The sequence below is a fragment of the Cucurbita maxima genome, unplaced genomic scaffold, assembly GCF_002738345.1.
Source record: "Cucurbita maxima cultivar Rimu unplaced genomic scaffold, Cmax_1.0 Cma_Scf00024, whole genome shotgun sequence".
Lineage (NCBI taxonomy): Eukaryota > Viridiplantae > Streptophyta > Magnoliopsida > Cucurbitales > Cucurbitaceae > Cucurbita > Cucurbita maxima.
In genome coordinates this window covers 1,260,836-1,277,889 of record NW_019272040.1, presented here as the reverse complement: position 1 = coordinate 1,277,889, position 17,054 = coordinate 1,260,836, and the positions used below count along the sequence as shown (strand labels likewise).

The following is a 17,054-nucleotide window of genomic DNA, read 5'->3' as shown; positions in this document are numbered from 1 at the left end:
TATATTTATTTTCATCTCCAAATCTTAAATATTTTCGAAAACTAAATACATGGTTTGACTGTAGTAGCACCAAATACTTACTCAAACAAACGGATTCGAGCAATAACTCAACTGACATGTGATATCTGTTGGATGATGAAAGTCCCACATCGGTTAATTTAGGGAATGATCATGGGTTTATAATCTAAGAATACACTCTCCATTGGTATGAGGCCTTTTGGGAAGCCCAAAGCAAAGCCATGAGAGCTTATGCTCAAAGTGGACAATATCATACCATTGTGGAGAGTCGTGTTCGTCTAACATGGTATCAGAGTCATGCCCTAAACTTAGCCGTGCCAATAGATTGGCAAATCCTCGAATGTCGAACAAAGGACTCCAAAAAGGAGTCGAGCCTCCTTGAAGGTACGAAGGCAGTCAAAAATGACTAAGACTCCAAAGGAGTCAAGCCTCGATTAAGGGGAGGCGTGCTTTGTTCGAGGGGAGGTGTTGGATGATGAAAGTCCCACATCGGTTAATTTAGGGAATGATCATGGGTTTATAATCTAAGAATACATTCTCCATTGGTATGAGGCCTTTTGGGAAGCCCAAAGCAAAGCCATGAGAGCTTATGCTCAAAGTGGACAATATCGTACCATTGTGGAGAGTCGTGTTCGTCTAACAATATCTAAGTAAGTAAGGGGTACATGAATAAACCAAGGCTACATCCGAACAAGAGCGATTATGAGAATAGAATGATTAAGAAATACTTAAAAGAATTTAAAGTTCTTTTTTTCGGGGCTCAATCATAGAAACTCTATGAATAAGCGTAATTTTTATAAGATGCATGAACAAATACAAAACATGTTGGAAGGTCTAGGGTTAGTCTGTGTAATGAGTTTTCACTGTTACAAGTAATGTACGAAAATACTAGAGTCTCATAAAGTGTCGAATCTTCGTTACAGAACATATTTAAACAGATATCCATCCCTACTATTAAATTGACATACGACATCACCTGTCAAATTTTTATCAAAAAGTTAGTACAAACGAGAATTGCATCCCTTTTTTCGTTAAAGGAAAGTAAAATAAAAGGGTCATTTTTAAAAAAGAGTCACGTTTGGCCTATGATATATGGAGGCACCTTTGTGTATATATGTGGATTTTCATTGTCCTAACGGCCACATATTTATTTACATTTTTCTTTAAAGGATAAGGTTTGGACTTTGATTAAAAAAATAAATAAGCCTTATACCGCTACTTGCCATACTATTTTAAACCAATTATTAATTTATTTAATTTTTAGGTCAACTTTTTAATTTCCTATAATTTTAATAACACTTCTTTTTGTATTTTTAAATTAATGTGGTTATCAATTAGTACAGTTGAAATTAAATATGATTGAATTTGTCTCTTGCGTTGCTTTTGGGGAAGAAATAATAAAAAATTGTTGATTTATTTAATATTTTTTAGTTTTTTATTTTATTTTATTGATTTATTTAATATTTTTTAGTTTATTTTTCTTATTAAAATATATGTTTATAAAAAATTGTTGTTATATTATTGAAAAATATATATATATATATATATATATATATATATATATATATAAAAGAAATAATTTAGACTATTTTTTATGAATATAAATGATAAGCCATATTCCGTATAAAAAAAATATTTTTAGAATTTTATTTTTGTAATAAAAAGTAATAATTTTTAATTGCGAAGGAATCTGAAATGTTAAAGAAAATGTCAGATTCTTAACCACAAAAGCATCGACAATTCGATTTTAAAATAATTTAAATTTCGTAATATTTAAATAAAATGTCAGAGAAAAAATAAATAAAGAAAAGAAAAAAAAACGGCGTTGAAAGAACGCCGCATCTTTGTTTGGTTTGAAACGGAGTCTCTGCTGTCCGGTTTCCGCGCTTTATTATTATTATTATTATTTTATTTTAAAATAAAATTCCCAAATTGGCCTTTGGAAACAACCCCTGGACCGTTTTCCCAAGGGTCATTTCCTTAATTTCATTAAAATATAAATATTTTTAAATAATTGACGATATATAATAAAAATAGATTTTTTTTTTGGCTTTCTTCTTTTTTTTTCGCTACCCCAAAATAAAATAGCATTTAAAACTTTGTTTTTATATTCCTCCATTTATTTTTATAAATTAATTAGTTATTTAAATATTTTTTAAACAAATGCTTTTATAAAAATGACATTATTAGAAGAAAAGTAAAAGTAAAATTGATGTTTGTAATGATTTCAATAATTAAAATGTGCTAATAAAAAATGTAAGTGGAGACAAATAATAATAATTGCCCATCTTTATCCTAAATGTTGGGATATTTTAAATTATTTTTTTATTAAAGAATTTAAATAATTCATGAATAGGTATTGATTTTTCTAATGTGATTGTGACTTTATATGCAACTTGGCTAGACGTTTTTTCAATTACGTGCAATTTAACTTGAAAATAATAGTTCATTAATGTCATGCAAATTTCCTATCATATTTATTACTTAAATCACATAATATTTAAATTTCAATATCATTTATTAAAAATAATTTCGAAAATAAAAATTAAGTCTAAATAGTCAATAATAATATTTTTAAAACGGAAATATATACTAATTTGTTTTAATTAAACATGTTAAAGAAGGGTTTAAAATAAAAATAAAATAATTGATTAGGGACTTTTGAATGAAGTAAGGAACATAAAAATTAAATAACAAGTAATGTTCTAAAATAAAATAAAATAAAATAAAATAAAATAAAATAAAATATAGAAAAGGTGCAATGAACCTGAACCAGCAAAATGGGCGGTGCTGAAAAAGTGAAACCCTGTCACGCGCTGACCAATTCTCGTCTCCCACCTCTCAAAATCTTTTTAAAATTTTTATTTTAATATAGTAAATTAATAAAAATATTTTTTTATAATAATTTAAAAAATATTTAAAATTTAAAAAGTATTATAGACTCTCATGGCTTTGCTTTGGGGTTTCTAAAAAAAACTCTCATACCAATGGAGAATTTATGTCATATTTTCATCCAACCGTTTCTATCATATTTTCATTTTGGTTCCGATAGTTTTCGATATTGTAGAGTCAAACCATTGACATCCACCACAAGGTAAACCACCGTCTCTCAGATCCCGACTCATTCTACGATAGAGGCCAACAATAGACAATAAATCATCGTGTTGTACTCTCTAACGAAGGGAATTGTTGACCTAAAAAAATATGGAGTACTATCTAGGGAATTGTTGACCCCTAGATATCAAAGCCTCCGTGGGGTTGTCTCCGCACATTTGAGCCTAATTTGGACGTTAAAATGTATACGAACAATTAAAATATTCGATTTTTTTTTATTATTTGTTGACCTAAAAAAATAATAAAATAAAAATTAGCTAATTTCTTTTAGGAAAGAAATTGATCACATAGGTTCGAATCCCGCTCGAGTCAAAAGAATAAAAAATAAATTGACCATAGTAGACCAAGCTGGCATCTCAATGGAACCTTTGTTTCTTTCACAAACAAAGAAGGTTCACAGAAACCAAAACCCCAACCTAACTGCCGCATCTCCTACCTCCACGTGTACGGGTATGATTAACCGCGCTTCCCGCCTACTTTGACGAGTTCCGTTTCTAACCCTAACAAATTACCTCTATATAAACCCCTCACTGCCCCATCTTCCTTCATCACCTCCATTTTCGAAAGAAAAGAAAACTGCTTCATACACATAGAAAAAGCTCGATCCGGTCCTCTAAGAAATTTCTCCTCCTTGCCGTGGAAGATTTTCTCGAGAAACAATCTTGTTCCGACGAAAATCTTTCTCCACAAGCAGCAGCGTGTTCCGAGATCGATTGTTTGCTTTTTATATTCGTTTCCAATGGCTCGCTCTTTCTCCAACGTTAAGGTCCTCTCCGCTCTTGTTTCTGATGGCTTCTCTTCCGCTCTAAGCCGGTATTTCCTGTTTTTCTTTGATCTGTCTCGATTGTAGTGTTATTTTCTTTTTTGTCGATGTTTATTTTGGTTGTTGCTTGTTTGTTTAGGCGTGGTTATGCGGCGGCTTCGCAAGGAGTTGCGTCGAGTGCGGTTAAAGGAGGAAGTGTTGCGGTGGCGAGGAGCGGTAATATGTTGAAGAAATCGGGTGAGGAGAAGGTTGTTGGATCGTCTGAGAAGGTTGCTTGGGTGCCGGATCCTGCCACTGGCTATTACAGGCCGGAGAATCGCGGCGATGAGATCGATGTTGCAGAACTTAGATCGATTCTTCTTAAGAACAAGAACTGAAAGGATTAATAACAATAAGTAACCTTAAAGATGATCGGATTCTATTCAGCGTAAAGAGACCTTCTGGCTTCGGATCGAGATTGAAAGAGGATTGGATCGGGCATGAGCGTTAAATTTGAGAAGCAGTTTGGGGATTGGGTGACACACTATCGCTTCCGTTTAGACGTTAAGTTTTTCTTTACCACAACTTTTCCATTGCACTCTGTTTTTAGAATTTGAATGTTTCGTTTCCTGTGTACGGTTACGCTAAAATACACAATGAATGAATGGTTGAAATAGACATTTGTGTAGCCTTTGGCTTCTGTTCTTCGTGTTCTACAAATTCCTTTTCCCTTTCCTTTTCAATTTGTTGATTACAAAACTAAATTAACGCGGAACCTCTGTTCTAGAAGAGTAGAGAAGCTTGCCTTCTGGTGAAAGAACAGAGTCAGTAAAGCCTGATTTGGAACGATGTTTATGATTTCATTCCTAATGAGATGACGCTTCTGCTTTCAACTGTTCATGGCTTACAACGATTGGATGTATGAATTCAATTTTCCTTTTCTTTATGATATGCGTATGATAATTATGATTCATAGACTGTTCTTTTACTCATCATTACATAAATTTTAATGGAAGTTATTATTTTAATTTTAGGTAAAAGTATCATTTTCCCCCTGAAAACATTGGATCAAAGTTAACTTGGACGACTGCGATTGGTTAGACCTTTGAAAGTACCCTTAACGGAATAAATTTCGTGAAACTTTTAATTAATTTGTTATTGGAAGGTTCATGTGATTAAATTAATTTTCGCTACCCAAATGGGTGTTAAAAAACTACCAAAATGTGCCATCTTGATTTTATCGATTCAAAAAAGTTCCACCACTCGTTGCTGGGTTAACCACAATGACGTGGTGGAGATCACAATGTGTGATTAAAACATAATTTAATTCTTAAACTCGAATTTTAGTAAATTCTACCTCTCAAATTATTAAATACTGTTTTTTAAATTATAATTATGAGGACTATTTTTTTTAAATTTGTAAAATAATCCTTCACTATCGTTGTGGGCCACACGACAACGTTAACCACAATGACGTGGTGAGATCACAATGGGCAACATTCCATGAACTTGGTTCTCCTTCACGACAACCACATGGTGAGAGGATATTAAAGGGTGGGGTCTTGTTTCTAAGTTGGTATCTTCATTTTTTCATTTCAAAATATCCAACTTCATAATTGCAACAAAAAAAAAATATATATATATATAAAAAATATAAAAAATAAAATAATTGACCGAAAAAGCAAAGACATTATCGATACATTTTACTAGCCAACTATTGTTCTATCAATTTCATATATCATTCACATCAATTCCCAAATATTTCAATAAGTTTGTAAGATCCAATTCAATTTGGTTCAACTAGTTTGTAAGACCCAATTCAAGTTGGTGTAACAAATTAAGTTTTAATTCGATCTTTATTAATGACATTAATTTATTTTTATTTTAAATTTTTAAAAATTAATTTCAATGTCAAACTTTCTATTTCCATCTTATAAGAATCCTAAATTTTAATAAATAAAGTCAAATCAAGAAAAAAATGTCATAATTTAAAATTAAAACTAACATAAACAATACCCTATCAATATTTTATATATTAGCAAAAATGAATACACTAACACTTTCAACTATCTTCATGCCTCTTCCCACTACTCAAACGAGCAATTTTTTAGATAGTGATAGTGATGAGATGAGTGTATCATTCAACAAAACATACTCGATTTGACAACAAAAAAGCATTCAATATATTAATATATTAAGTCATGAGAAAAAAATCATGGGAATATAATACAATCTCCTAAATGGTATTTATTGTACCAAGTAAAAAAAAAAAAAAAAAAAAAAAAAAAAAAAAAAAACCCTTAAATGGAGGCTATAAAGTCTAAGTTTGAAAGAGTCAAAAATTTGTTTCATAATTACCTTAAAAAAAAAAGTAGGATTGACAATGTTTGTTTGGTTTATTTACTAAATTATACTATTTAGTTCTTAAATAATAATAATAATAATAAATAAAAAAAAAGAAACATTTTGTGATATTATTTCACTTTCTAATTTACTCTTAAAAAAACATTTAAGGGATCCAAGTGAAATTTGAAAACTATGAGTAATTCTTTTAGGGGGAAAAAACTAAAAAATTTGTAATAAGATAAAATTTGAAAACTGAAACAATAATTAAATATAAAAAAAAAAAAGGATTATTATTGTTATCATTATTATTTATTTATAAAAAACTGCACCCCATGAACAAAGAAAACATCACAAGCACAATGGTCTAATTTCTACTGTCAATCAAATTTGTTGAATATGAGCTCAAATTCATCTGAGACCCGAGTTGGTGGTGAATACCATCTAAGGGCATTATTTATTGAATTATATTTTCATTTGTTAAAATTCAAATCTCGATAGGATACGATCCAATTGGAAAAGTGAAAGAAAAAAAAAAAAATTAAGAGGCTCTAGAGCAAAAAGAATTAGAAGAAACATTGGAAATCCTACTCAATTCCAACAGCGAATCAAACATTCACAACATAATTATGCATTTATCTTATTAATTTAGCCCCCATTTCCACCAAAAAATTTCCCATCAATTTAAACCCCCAACCAATTTAAAATCAAGAGATTCCTACCTGAGATTCGAACCCAACCCAACCATTTCCAGTTCAAGCTGGTGAAACAAGAGATTTGGTTTTGATTTTTCCCCCTTTTCCATTCTTGCAATCGGCTCCACACCCACCCGGCGGCAGGCACTCGGAGAAATTATCCACTGGAAACGACGCCGTGGCCACCCCCACCGAGAACAGCAGATCGTCGCCGTTTCTCACCACCTCCACAATGTTGACCCAGAAGAACATGAATTTCACAGTCACCCCTTTCAGATCCGTTAGCCTATTCTTTGAGATCTGCCCACTAATGGTGGCTTTGTATCTCAATTCATACGGATCTTCCGGCGAGAATTGGCATGCTTCATTCAAATAAGCCTCCAATTTTCCGGTGGTTCGATCAAGACTACAACCCACAACACCTTCTGGGAGGAGGCCTATTGGGAAGTTGAATTCCCGGAGAATGTCGTACACCGACGGTGCTTCGCCGTTGTTGGTGGCAGGCGATGCAGCGGCGGTCGACATGGAGATGTGGAAGAATGTGGGCAGGGGAGGCTGAGGTTGAGGCTAATGCTAATGCTAATGCTGTGGCAACGAGACCATTGAGGGGGGAAAAATAGTTGTTTCTTTTCCTTGGTTGTTCTAAAAATAGGGTCTCCCATCTCTCCCTCTTTCCCGCTGAGAAAATTTTTATCCCACCATTTTCCTGGAAAATTGATGTGGAAATGCTATGGCTGACTGGGAAGATTCTAAATTTAAGAACACAGAAATAGAGGGTAGCAGCAAAAAAATAGGTTTACGAGAACTAAGGACATGCTAATCAAACACGTGCAACTCATAGAATGGTGGTCATTTCCAAGAGCAGATCATACAAACATTGAATTCCAAAATTCCCCCAAGTTTCCATTCGATGAACTTACCAAGAAATTCAAATCAAGCTATTTTGCCTAAGAATTCGAACTTTGGATCAATTCACCAAAAAGAATTTGGTAGTGCAAACAGTGGCTGAAGATTGAACTCCAACATGAGCTTCTCTTCTTCATGATATCTATGATTAAAAACGAAGAGTACACTCTGATACAGAGATCCTATTAAAATCACGGTTCTACAAAATGATATGATATTATCCACTTTGAGCACAACTTGCATGACTTTTCTTTTTGTTTTACCAAAAGATCTCGTACCATTGGAGATGTATTCTTACTTATAAATCCATGACTATTCCCTAAATTAGTCCCTCCCATTCAGAACAGATCCTACCAGCTGATATGGTGGTCTTAGAATTTTACATCACCTAACAAGATCCCAAGAATCAGCCCCCAAGGGGGTAGGGATGGTGGGTCTCTAACAAGATCCCAAGAATCAACCTCCAATTGGTTGTTCAAAGGAAACTCCTGATGTCTCCACAATCTGGGTTGGAAGTGGGGTCAGACTTTCTTTCTAAAAAAGACAGGATCCCAAAAAGTATGTTTTCACTCTGGGAGTTCCAGATTATGTGAAAAAGGAACCAAGAACAATGGTCTAAAAGAACTTGAAATGAACAATCCAGATGGATAAGAATTGATTCTAGAACTGTACCTTCTCCCATTATGGTGGCAGTACTAAACAGTTCAAAGGCAGACTATGACCAACAACAAGGCATATTTTTCAAGATCTGGGAACTAGCTAACAGACAGGAAACGAATGCCAATGGAAAAACAAAAGGAATATGATCTAACTGACTCATAATTGACCAATTGAACAATAGGCCTCAGTGAGAAAATGAAACCTGAGGGAGAGGCTGCCAATGAAAAAAAGGCGGAATATCATCTGATTGACGAACTGAAAAGTAGGCAGAGTATGAAAAAGAAGCCAGTAAACGGAAGCCGACTGATGAAGATAAGAATCTAGGGTTTCAGACAAACTGATTATGCGATTGATGCCATAGATGATTAAAAATGTGCAACCATTAAACCTAATAGATTGAATTGTTCAAATAAAAAATAAGCAATCGAATGCATGAAGAGAATCAGAGAGAGGCAGCAGATCACAATGGCAGAAAAATACAATTCTATTTTCCACCGAAGAGACGATTATTTCAACAAAAGTAGAACAGAACAATAGATAGAGGTAATCTCGATCACCTAAACTGCACTTAAATGTAAGTTCAAAGCAACAAAACATCGCTATATTTGAAGTGGTCAAAGAGATTCAAAACAAAACATTCCATAAATCATTAAACACATATATTACCAAATTTCAAGAAGCCGAAACCAAGCTCCCAACCTTGTCGCAGTCAAATCCACATCCACAATGCGGCGATTCATAGAAACTATTAATCGGAAAATTAGCAGAGGCAACTCCGATAGAGAATCGAAGTTCGTCACTATCGCTAACGACTTCAACGATGTTGAACCAAATCAACAGGATCTTAACACTAACACCTTTCAAATTTTTGATTATGCCTTGAGAAATCACGCCCTTGACGGTAGGTTTGTACTCCAATTCGTAGGAATCGATCCAGAATCTGCACTTCCGATTCAAAAAGAGGCTGAACTCTCCGGTGGCTTTGTTGAATTCGTAGCCAGTAACACCGACGGGAAGAATGCCGACAGGGAAGCCGTACTGCTGGAGAATATCGTAGGCGGAGAGAGATTTTTGAGCACAGGCGAGAGGGCTCGACGACAATGAGATGAAAGCAAGGAGAAGAAAAGGAACCACAGACTTAGAGAAACTCATATTTATAGATTTCGTTCTTCTGCTTCTTCTAAGTTCCTGTTTTGATTTTGAGTTGAAAACGAAGTTGCCAGATCTTAATAATAATACCTTTGCTAATGATAATTTATTTATGTATTCATTTATTTTTTTACCAATAAAACTGAGAAATAAGGGAGTCACGTGTTCCACGTGCTAGATTTGACATTTTTATTTTATTTTTGTACGTTTACTTACATTATTCTTTTTTAAAATTAGTGAAACTATGAATTAAAAGTTTGAGATCATGTCTGTCTGAAAATAATTGTTCCATATCTTACCTTTTAAATTTAATTTTTAAAAATTATTTTGAGTTTATATCTATTTTGTCTTTAATAAGACTTCTAAACACCGATCTAATAAATCTTTAAACTTTTAATTTGATAGGTAATTAAATCACTAATTTTTTTTAATTTATTCGGAATTTTTTAAACATGAACCGTTTTTATTTTATGTTGTAGCCCTTTTAACTTTGGATTCAAACAAAAAAAGAAGTCTTTGATTTCTAACCTGATATAAAATAGGTAAAAGCAAAACAAAAAACGGCTGAGGATTATTAGGAGAGGAGTCACACATTAACTAGTTAAGGGCTTTATCTTAGGTTTATAAGGAAGGAATAAATGTCTATTGGTTGAGGCATTTTGAAGAAACCAAAAGCAAAACCATGTGTGAAGTCGTGATTTCTAACAATACTTTTAATTTAGTTATGTTAATAGAATTCTCAAATGTCGGACAAAGAAATTGTAAGACTCGAAGGTATAGACAAAAGTGACTCTATGGTGTATTATGTTCGAAGGCTCCAGAGAAGAAGTCGAGTCTCGATTAAGAGGAGGTTGTTTGAGAGCTCTATAGGCCTCAGGAGAGACTCTATGGTGTCTTTTGTTCGAGGAGGGGATTATTAGAAGAGAACCTTAGGCTAATATCGTGGAAAGGTGTGATTCCTAGCAAAAATATCTCTAACTCCTTATCGATTCAACAACAAATCACAAAGATTTATGAACAAAAGCTGATAAAACTTTGAAGCAGGCACCAGAACACTTAAACCGTTAATAAATACCCTCATAAACTACCCTATCTATCCCGCATGAATGGTCATTTAAACAGACGTATCAACGTGAAAACAGTATGAACAAACAATAAAATGGAAGATTATCATTAAAGAATGACAACACTAAAGGCAAATTACCAGTTGTAAAGGGTATTCACAGTGACCTCAATTCATGATTTTGAGAGGGAAGAGCATGTAAACCTTTTATGTGCAGGAGTAATCCACAAAGCTCGGACTTGGCTCAGTTCTCACCACCAGCAGCACCATATTTCCAAGACCAGATCTCCATGGATGCTTTCTGCTGACACTTTCCAAAGATAAATCAAGTATGAAACCACTACATAATTGTGATGATATACAAAAATGCAATCTCTAATCAAACAGAAGAACAACAATTTGGAGGCTGAAAGGAAATAAAGTTAGGAATGAACCAATAAGAGATGAAACGCTAATCTCCACTAGCTCGCATCCCTGAGTCTTTTTATCAAGGTATCCAACGACTTCTTTTTCGGATTCTGCTTCATATTTCGACTTCCGAAGGTTCCGAATAACCGATCCGAAGAATCTTTTAGCTTCTCGGATATTGTGACGACTTTCTTGTAGTCTAGACTGTAGTAACTTCTCTCTCGAATCACTGGATTCAGGAAATTCTCTGGATGGCTGCTCAAAAGCAAGTTAATCATTTGTCTTGCTTCAGAAACAGCTGCCTTTAACTGATTTAGATCCTCCTCCGCAAATATAGAAGCTTGATTATCGACGAAAGCTTCCAATAATTTAATATCGACGTCGAACCCCATTACAGCATTAAGATTAAACCTCTTTACAGAATCGGCTTGTAAGGCTCCGACGATCATCACCGATATGTGAGAAAGAACATCTTGTAATACTCTTTGAAGGACTTGAACAGGCAATATCTGTTGAGCTGTGGAAACCAGAGTTTCCAAATAAAAAATAACCTCATTTACATATTCGTTACCATTTTGTAGAGGCTCATCAGGTACCCAGTTAACATTCTCAATCAACAACATGAAACTATCAACCTTTCCTTTAAGCAACCCCGAAAGCGTCTCTTCCGCTGCCTCACGGGCTTTGATCAGTGGAAAGCGTCGTCTACCCCTCTCAGCCATTCTCAATGGAATACCAGAAAGCTGAGCAGCGTGACGAAAAAAGAAATCGCATGCTCGCTCAAAGACAGCCATATTTGCAGCCATTTGCATGGCTTGAGGAACTCCATGGACAGAAGAACTTATGAGCTTCAACAAGGCTCCATCCAGGACTTCACTTAATAGCCTATCCAAATACTTCTTAACTACATCGTAGAAATCTAGCTGCCCACCATATGACATAAAACTCACAGCATCCTCAATGAAAGACCTCACAATTCGACAGCAATCAGGCACTGTGGTGGAAAATGGTGCAATGTAGGGAAATGCAGGTACAATATCTGAATCTTGTAGCTGAAAAGAAAGAACATTCATGGAATATTCATACTCTTTCTTCATCAACATTTGTTCAAATTTGTCAGCGGACAATGCCTCAGTAATCTGTTTGCGGCAATCTGATATCAACAGTTCGTGATACTTGTCCCGGTGCTTGCTCAAAACATCTAACAAGGGTTCAACTGGATACCAATATCTACGCAAAGTTACTCCTAGCAAGCTCACATAATCCTTGATTAACAAAAGATGATTCGCAGTTTGCATTCTAGAAAACTGATCTTCAAGAACAGAACACATTTTACTCATAGCAGTTTCCCATAGATTCTCAACCTCCATTTTTGATATCAGACCACCACTAGTCCTAAAAATCCTATCCTCCACAATGAAAAATCCAGCAATTTGAGCGAAAAACGTTTGATGCGATTCAAGGAAAGGAGTCATTGATGATACCTGAAAGTCGGATGTTAACTGAAGCTTCCGATTCTCAAAGTAATACTGTTTGAATCGATCTTCGAGTCCTAAAGTCTGATGTATGTGATAGGCTCTATACAACGGAGTCAAATCAAACCCTAGATGTCCACCTCCGCCGTTGGAGTACAAATCCTTTGCATCATCCCCAACTGTACCAAGGCCGTCTTCATCCTCTTCCTCCAAAACGTACACACAGTCTCTTAAGCTAAGTCGACTCTGTTCCTCCGCTTGGCGCTGCTTGATTCGCAGATCTTCTTCACGTTGGCGAGCCGACGACGCTTGACTGATTGCTAACTGTCCCAAAGTCCGACTGACGGCTCGGATCTCTACCAGCCAATCCCCAAACTCCTTGCTCACTTTCCTCTCTATATACGAACGAATTTCAGGGATATACTTCTCCAGCATCCTCTTCAGCGTTGACGATGGCGTTTTGTCCAAAAACTCGTTCTCAATCGAGTCCAAGCACTTCAAAGCCATATAGAAATTACCGTCCTCCAAGTGTTTGTTCGCTCTAGTACAAAGTTCTATGGTATGAACACAGGCGCGGACCGAGTCGAGCGCGAGATTGAGGTTCCGCGACACCGTCCGCGCTTCAACGAAGGCATCTAAAGAAGAAAGCAGGGGAAGACCGACAGATTGAAGCTTAGAGTTGGATTCAAAGAGAGCAGATTTAAGAGAATCAACATCAGATAGAAGGGATCGGAGGTCATCAACAGCAAGGATGAAATCCTGGTAATGAGCCTTGCAGACCTCTTCGATCTCCGATTCCTTGGACTTGGAGAAGGCGCGTAGGTGATGAAGCAGAGTCTCTGGCTTCCCGGAGACAAAAGCCTTCCGTACAAACGGAACTAGATCCTCGCCGTTGCAGATCGCGGAGGAAAGAAGAAGCTGGTCGAGTTTATCGGCGGAGTCACCGGAATCAGCGGCAGACGGCGCCACCTTTCGGCGGTATTTGGTGGAGTTCATAGTGGGAAGGATCCCGGCGAGAGGGCGGCGGTTATGGGCGTTGTGAACGGAGGGAATTTCGGGGGTGGATTTGGTTATTCATTAGAAAATGGAAGGAAAATGGGGGAGTCGAAAGGCAATATATTTTATTGACAAAAATGACACTGCCCATGAATGCTGATCTGGCTTTGACGGATTGAAAATTTGGGGATTGACCAAGGGTATTTTGGAGATTCTGGACACTCATGTTGACCGGAGGAGGAAGAGGCGACGGGAATTTTGACGCGGGTATTTCGGCGGCGGCGGTACCGGATCGCGTCTTGATAGTATAATTTACCGACAGTAAGAGCTCCCGGTATTGGTAAAGATGGGTAAATATATATATATATATATTATAGACTAAACCTGGCAATTTAAAAAAAAATAAAAAAATAAAAAAAATAAACGTCTCAATTTTTATATCTATTAAACAATTTCTTAAATATATATTTTTATAAATCATTAGAATATAAAAATTATCGTTGTTAATTGAACTTAAAAATAAGTTAGGTTTTTTTATTTCAATTTAAATTTTGTATCTATTAACTTTTTTTTTTATCTATTAAATTTTTAAAAAATTGTTCTTTAAATTTATAATATTTATTAGTTATAAATTAAAATTTTAAGGTTTAATTAGATACAAAATAAAATCCTATACTTAATAAAATAACTAAATTAATATTTTTTAGTGTGTTTAAGACCTAATAAATAGGAATTGAAAGTTTTTTTGTTATAAAATTTTAAAACTTTTAACTTCATCAAATTTAAAGTTTAACCTTTGTATAATTAGTAAAATTTTAACAGAAGCAAAGTATAAATATAAATAAAATTGGTAATTTTGGAGGACTTTCCTTCTCCGGACTCAACCCAGATTTGGTCAGTGTTATATTTTAATTATTTTAATAAGAAGAGCTCTTTCGAAGTTAGTAAAACACTCAACCACTCCAATTCAACCGCTCTAACCAAGGAGAAGGTAAATTATTATATGAAGTTATTGCATTTTCAAATTTAATTTTAAAATTTTTAAATTTATCTTTAGTGACCTCATTTAATAATAACTTTTCACTTTTCAACCACTCTAACCAATCCGTGTTGATTTGATAATGATTATTAATATAGTTATCAAATGAGAGAGTACCACCGAAACCTAAAAATCGCTCTAACATAAGTGCCTTTGGGTATCAATGGAGGTTGTGGGTCATGAATATTCAAGAAAACCTTGAATAATCATTTAGTGTAACGCTCATGATCTACTCCCGCTAGGAGATATTGTCCTCTTTGGACTTTCCTTTCAGGCTTCCCCTTAAGACTTTTAAATCGCATATGCTAGGGGAAGATTTCCACCCCTTGTGGGAAATCACATTTAGATTATAGGTTAGTTCAGAACAAGATTGGCATACTAGAAGAGATGAGAAACGGAAAAACTGCAAATTCAAAACCATGTAAAACTCACCTTTGATCAATCAATATGGCATTTAATCTTCAAATAAATTCCATTCAGCAAACACGGTTGACAAAAAACAATGAACATAAACTAACAAAATTACCAGGCTTAAAATCCTTGGCGTCTTCGACATGATGAAGTAACAAGGGTCCAAACTGAACAAAAACGCTGCAAAAGCCCTCCTCAAAACACTACTACTCTAGAATAATGGTGCCATCAGAAGTAAACCTTCCCCTATGATGCTCCACTGTAAAATTCTCACTTCTTCGATTTCTTCGATTGCCTGCACATAATGAACCGATACTTAGTATCGTAAAATGAAGATGGATTTACATAGATTATCACAATTGATGCTTACTGAGTAGATTGAGCAGCAGGTTGAGCTGCCGATGTCGCAGGTGGTTGTTTCTCCCCAGGTCCCTACAACATAGAACAAATACGAATTACAACAGCATAGAAGGTACAAACATTACGTTGGTAATAGTCAAGAGCAAGGGGGGAGGGAGGGAGATAGAAACCTGTGCCAATCGTTCCTCCCTCCGAGCAAACTTCCTTTCCCTGCTGGCTTTGTTCTTGGCCCTCTTAGCCTCGAATTGGTCTGACAATGTCTTCTCTCTTGCCTTCTCGGCCTTCGACTTGTGGATGCTCTCCATCAACACACGCTTGTTCTTAAAGACATTACCCTTAACTTTCATGTACATGTCATGATACATATGCTTGTCGATCTTCTTGGATTCTCTATATTTGCGGAGCAATCTCCTGAGAACACGCATTCTCCGCATCCAGAGGATCTTGGTCGGCAACCTTGCCTCCCTGGTACCCTTTCTCTTACCTGAATAAGGTTTAAACTGTGAATTTTAGTACAAAAACAGAATAGTGCTCATCAAGTTCTTGACTAAGTGTCTAAGAGGGAAAAAACAGTGATATATGCATAGGAAGTACTAAAAAAAGATTAAACACCATAAAGCTTCTCTATAATATACATAAATCAAGGCTTCAGAAGAAAAGTACCATATCCAGAGTGTCGACCCTTTCTCTTGGCCTCTTTCATACGGCGTGCTCGAGAACGGGAGTGGATCTTGGTTGGCTTCCTGATAACGAAACCATCCTTGACCAACTTCCTAATATTTTGGCCTGTACTCAACAATCCAGACATTAATTAGCAACCGAGTCACAAACAGTATTATGTGTAAATCAGGTGCGAAAGATCACAAAATGACAATATTTTTGCTAAAAATCAGTAGTTACATATCAGTAATAACACATTAAAGATAAACATTGCTCCCGACAGAAGATAGAGCTTGTGGAATTTGGAAGTGTAACAAGGCGTATGCAACTCGAATAACAGAATTTTTGTTCACAAATCACAAAATTTTCAAATATCTGAGAGGAAATAGTTTTTTAAAACTTCACAAATCACAAAATTTTTGTTCAATAACAGAAATTTCCTATGCAACTCAAAGATATCATCTCCTAGCAATCTACTGCAAATCATTCAGCCAAGGGATTTAACTATAGTATAATTACCATAACCAAGAAAATTAACAAGGAATCACAATTCGAGACTTAACCTAGGGCAACATTTTCAGATCCGAAAACATATTTCATCTAGGAAACCTAAGGGACACAGAACAATCTTCAGATCGTGAAATCAAAAGAACAGAACTTCACACAACAACATGGAGATTTCACTAAGCAATGAACAGAGCTAAACAATCGAATCTAAGTGAACATAGATAGAGAAAGCGTACGAGAGTTCGCCATGGAGATTTCGTTGACCTCATTGGGATCGAGCCAGACCTTGCCTTTCCCGCACTTGAGGACACTGGCGGCGAGCCGCTTCTGGAGCTTTAGCGAAACCATTTTTTCTCCTCCCTTCCCGGCCGCTCGTTGCAGAGAAGATAAGCTTACAAAGGAGGAAAGGAGTGGCGTTCTAGGGTTTTAGAAGTGACCAATTTATTGTGGGCCTCGACCCAAAAACAAAAATTTTAAATTAAAAAAAAAAAAAAAAAAAAAAAAAAAA

At 35.3% G+C, this 17,054-nt stretch overlaps 5 protein-coding genes across 5 annotated transcripts; 1 reads left to right on the top strand and 4 right to left on the bottom strand.

Annotated features, from left to right (window-relative positions):
* The first annotated feature begins 3,661 nt into the window (after positions 1–3,661).
* Positions 3,662–4,562, top strand: LOC111497923 (indole-3-acetic acid-induced protein ARG2-like). Its single transcript, XM_023148939.1, has 2 exons — positions 3,662–3,945; positions 4,035–4,562. Exons 1-2 carry the CDS (start codon positions 3,872–3,874, stop codon positions 4,270–4,272), a joined length of 312 nt encoding a protein of 103 aa, XP_023004707.1. The 5' UTR covers positions 3,662–3,871; the 3' UTR covers positions 4,273–4,562.
* Positions 4,563–6,719: 2,157 nt separating this feature from the next.
* LOC111497901 lies at positions 6,720–7,852 on the bottom strand. Its single transcript, XM_023148911.1, has one exon. It carries the CDS (start codon positions 7,435–7,437, stop codon positions 6,973–6,975), a length of 465 nt encoding a protein of 154 aa, XP_023004679.1. The 5' UTR covers positions 7,438–7,852; the 3' UTR covers positions 6,720–6,972.
* Positions 7,853–9,150: 1,298 nt separating this feature from the next.
* LOC111498062 (uncharacterized protein At5g01610-like) lies at positions 9,151–9,630 on the bottom strand. Its single transcript, XM_023149116.1, has one exon. It carries the CDS (start codon positions 9,628–9,630, stop codon positions 9,151–9,153), a length of 480 nt encoding a protein of 159 aa, XP_023004884.1.
* Positions 9,631–10,771: 1,141 nt separating this feature from the next.
* On the bottom strand, positions 10,772–13,888 carry LOC111497760 (exocyst complex component SEC15B-like). The gene is made up of 2 exons (XM_023148689.1): positions 11,125–13,888; positions 10,772–11,000 (listed from the first exon to the last, which is right to left on the bottom strand). Exon 1 carries the CDS (start codon positions 13,567–13,569, stop codon positions 11,152–11,154), a length of 2,418 nt encoding a protein of 805 aa, XP_023004457.1. The 5' UTR covers positions 13,570–13,888; the 3' UTR covers positions 10,772–11,000; positions 11,125–11,151.
* Positions 13,889–15,056: 1,168 nt separating this feature from the next.
* On the bottom strand, positions 15,057–16,978 carry LOC111497884 (60S ribosomal protein L19-1-like). The gene is made up of 5 exons (XM_023148887.1): positions 16,783–16,978; positions 16,043–16,165; positions 15,550–15,863; positions 15,390–15,451; positions 15,057–15,314 (listed from the first exon to the last, which is right to left on the bottom strand). Exons 1-5 carry the CDS (start codon positions 16,892–16,894, stop codon positions 15,290–15,292), a joined length of 636 nt encoding a protein of 211 aa, XP_023004655.1. The 5' UTR covers positions 16,895–16,978; the 3' UTR covers positions 15,057–15,289.
* Positions 16,979–17,054: the final 76 nt, after the last annotated feature.

Excerpts from the sequence above, each read along its gene's own strand:
- LOC111498062 (XM_023149116.1), bottom strand. The coding sequence starts at position 9,630 with ATGAGTTTCTCTAAGTCTGTGGTTCCTTTTCTTCTCCTTGCTTTCATC.
- LOC111497760 (XM_023148689.1), bottom strand. The coding sequence starts at position 13,569 with ATGAACTCCACCAAATACCGCCGAAAGGTGGCGCCGTCTGCCGCTGAT.
- LOC111497884 (XM_023148887.1), bottom strand. The coding sequence starts at position 16,894 with ATGGTTTCGCTAAAGCTCCAGAAGCGGCTCGCCGCCAGTGTCCTCAAG. Across the intron at positions 16,166-16,782 it reads AATCTCCATGGCGAACTCTC|GCCAAAATATTAGGAAGTTG; the intron begins GTACGCTTTCTC and ends TGTTGAGTACAG. Across the intron at positions 15,864-16,042 it reads GGGTCGACACTCTGGATATG|GTAAGAGAAAGGGTACCAGG; the intron begins GTACTTTTCTTC and ends AACCTTATTCAG.
- LOC111497901 (XM_023148911.1), bottom strand. The coding sequence starts at position 7,437 with ATGTCGACCGCCGCTGCATCGCCTGCCACCAACAACGGCGAAGCACCG.
- LOC111497923 (XM_023148939.1), top strand. The coding sequence starts at position 3,872 with ATGGCTCGCTCTTTCTCCAACGTTAAGGTCCTCTCCGCTCTTGTTTCT. Across the intron at positions 3,946-4,034 it reads TTCTCTTCCGCTCTAAGCCG|GCGTGGTTATGCGGCGGCTT; the intron begins GTATTTCCTGTT and ends TTGTTTGTTTAG.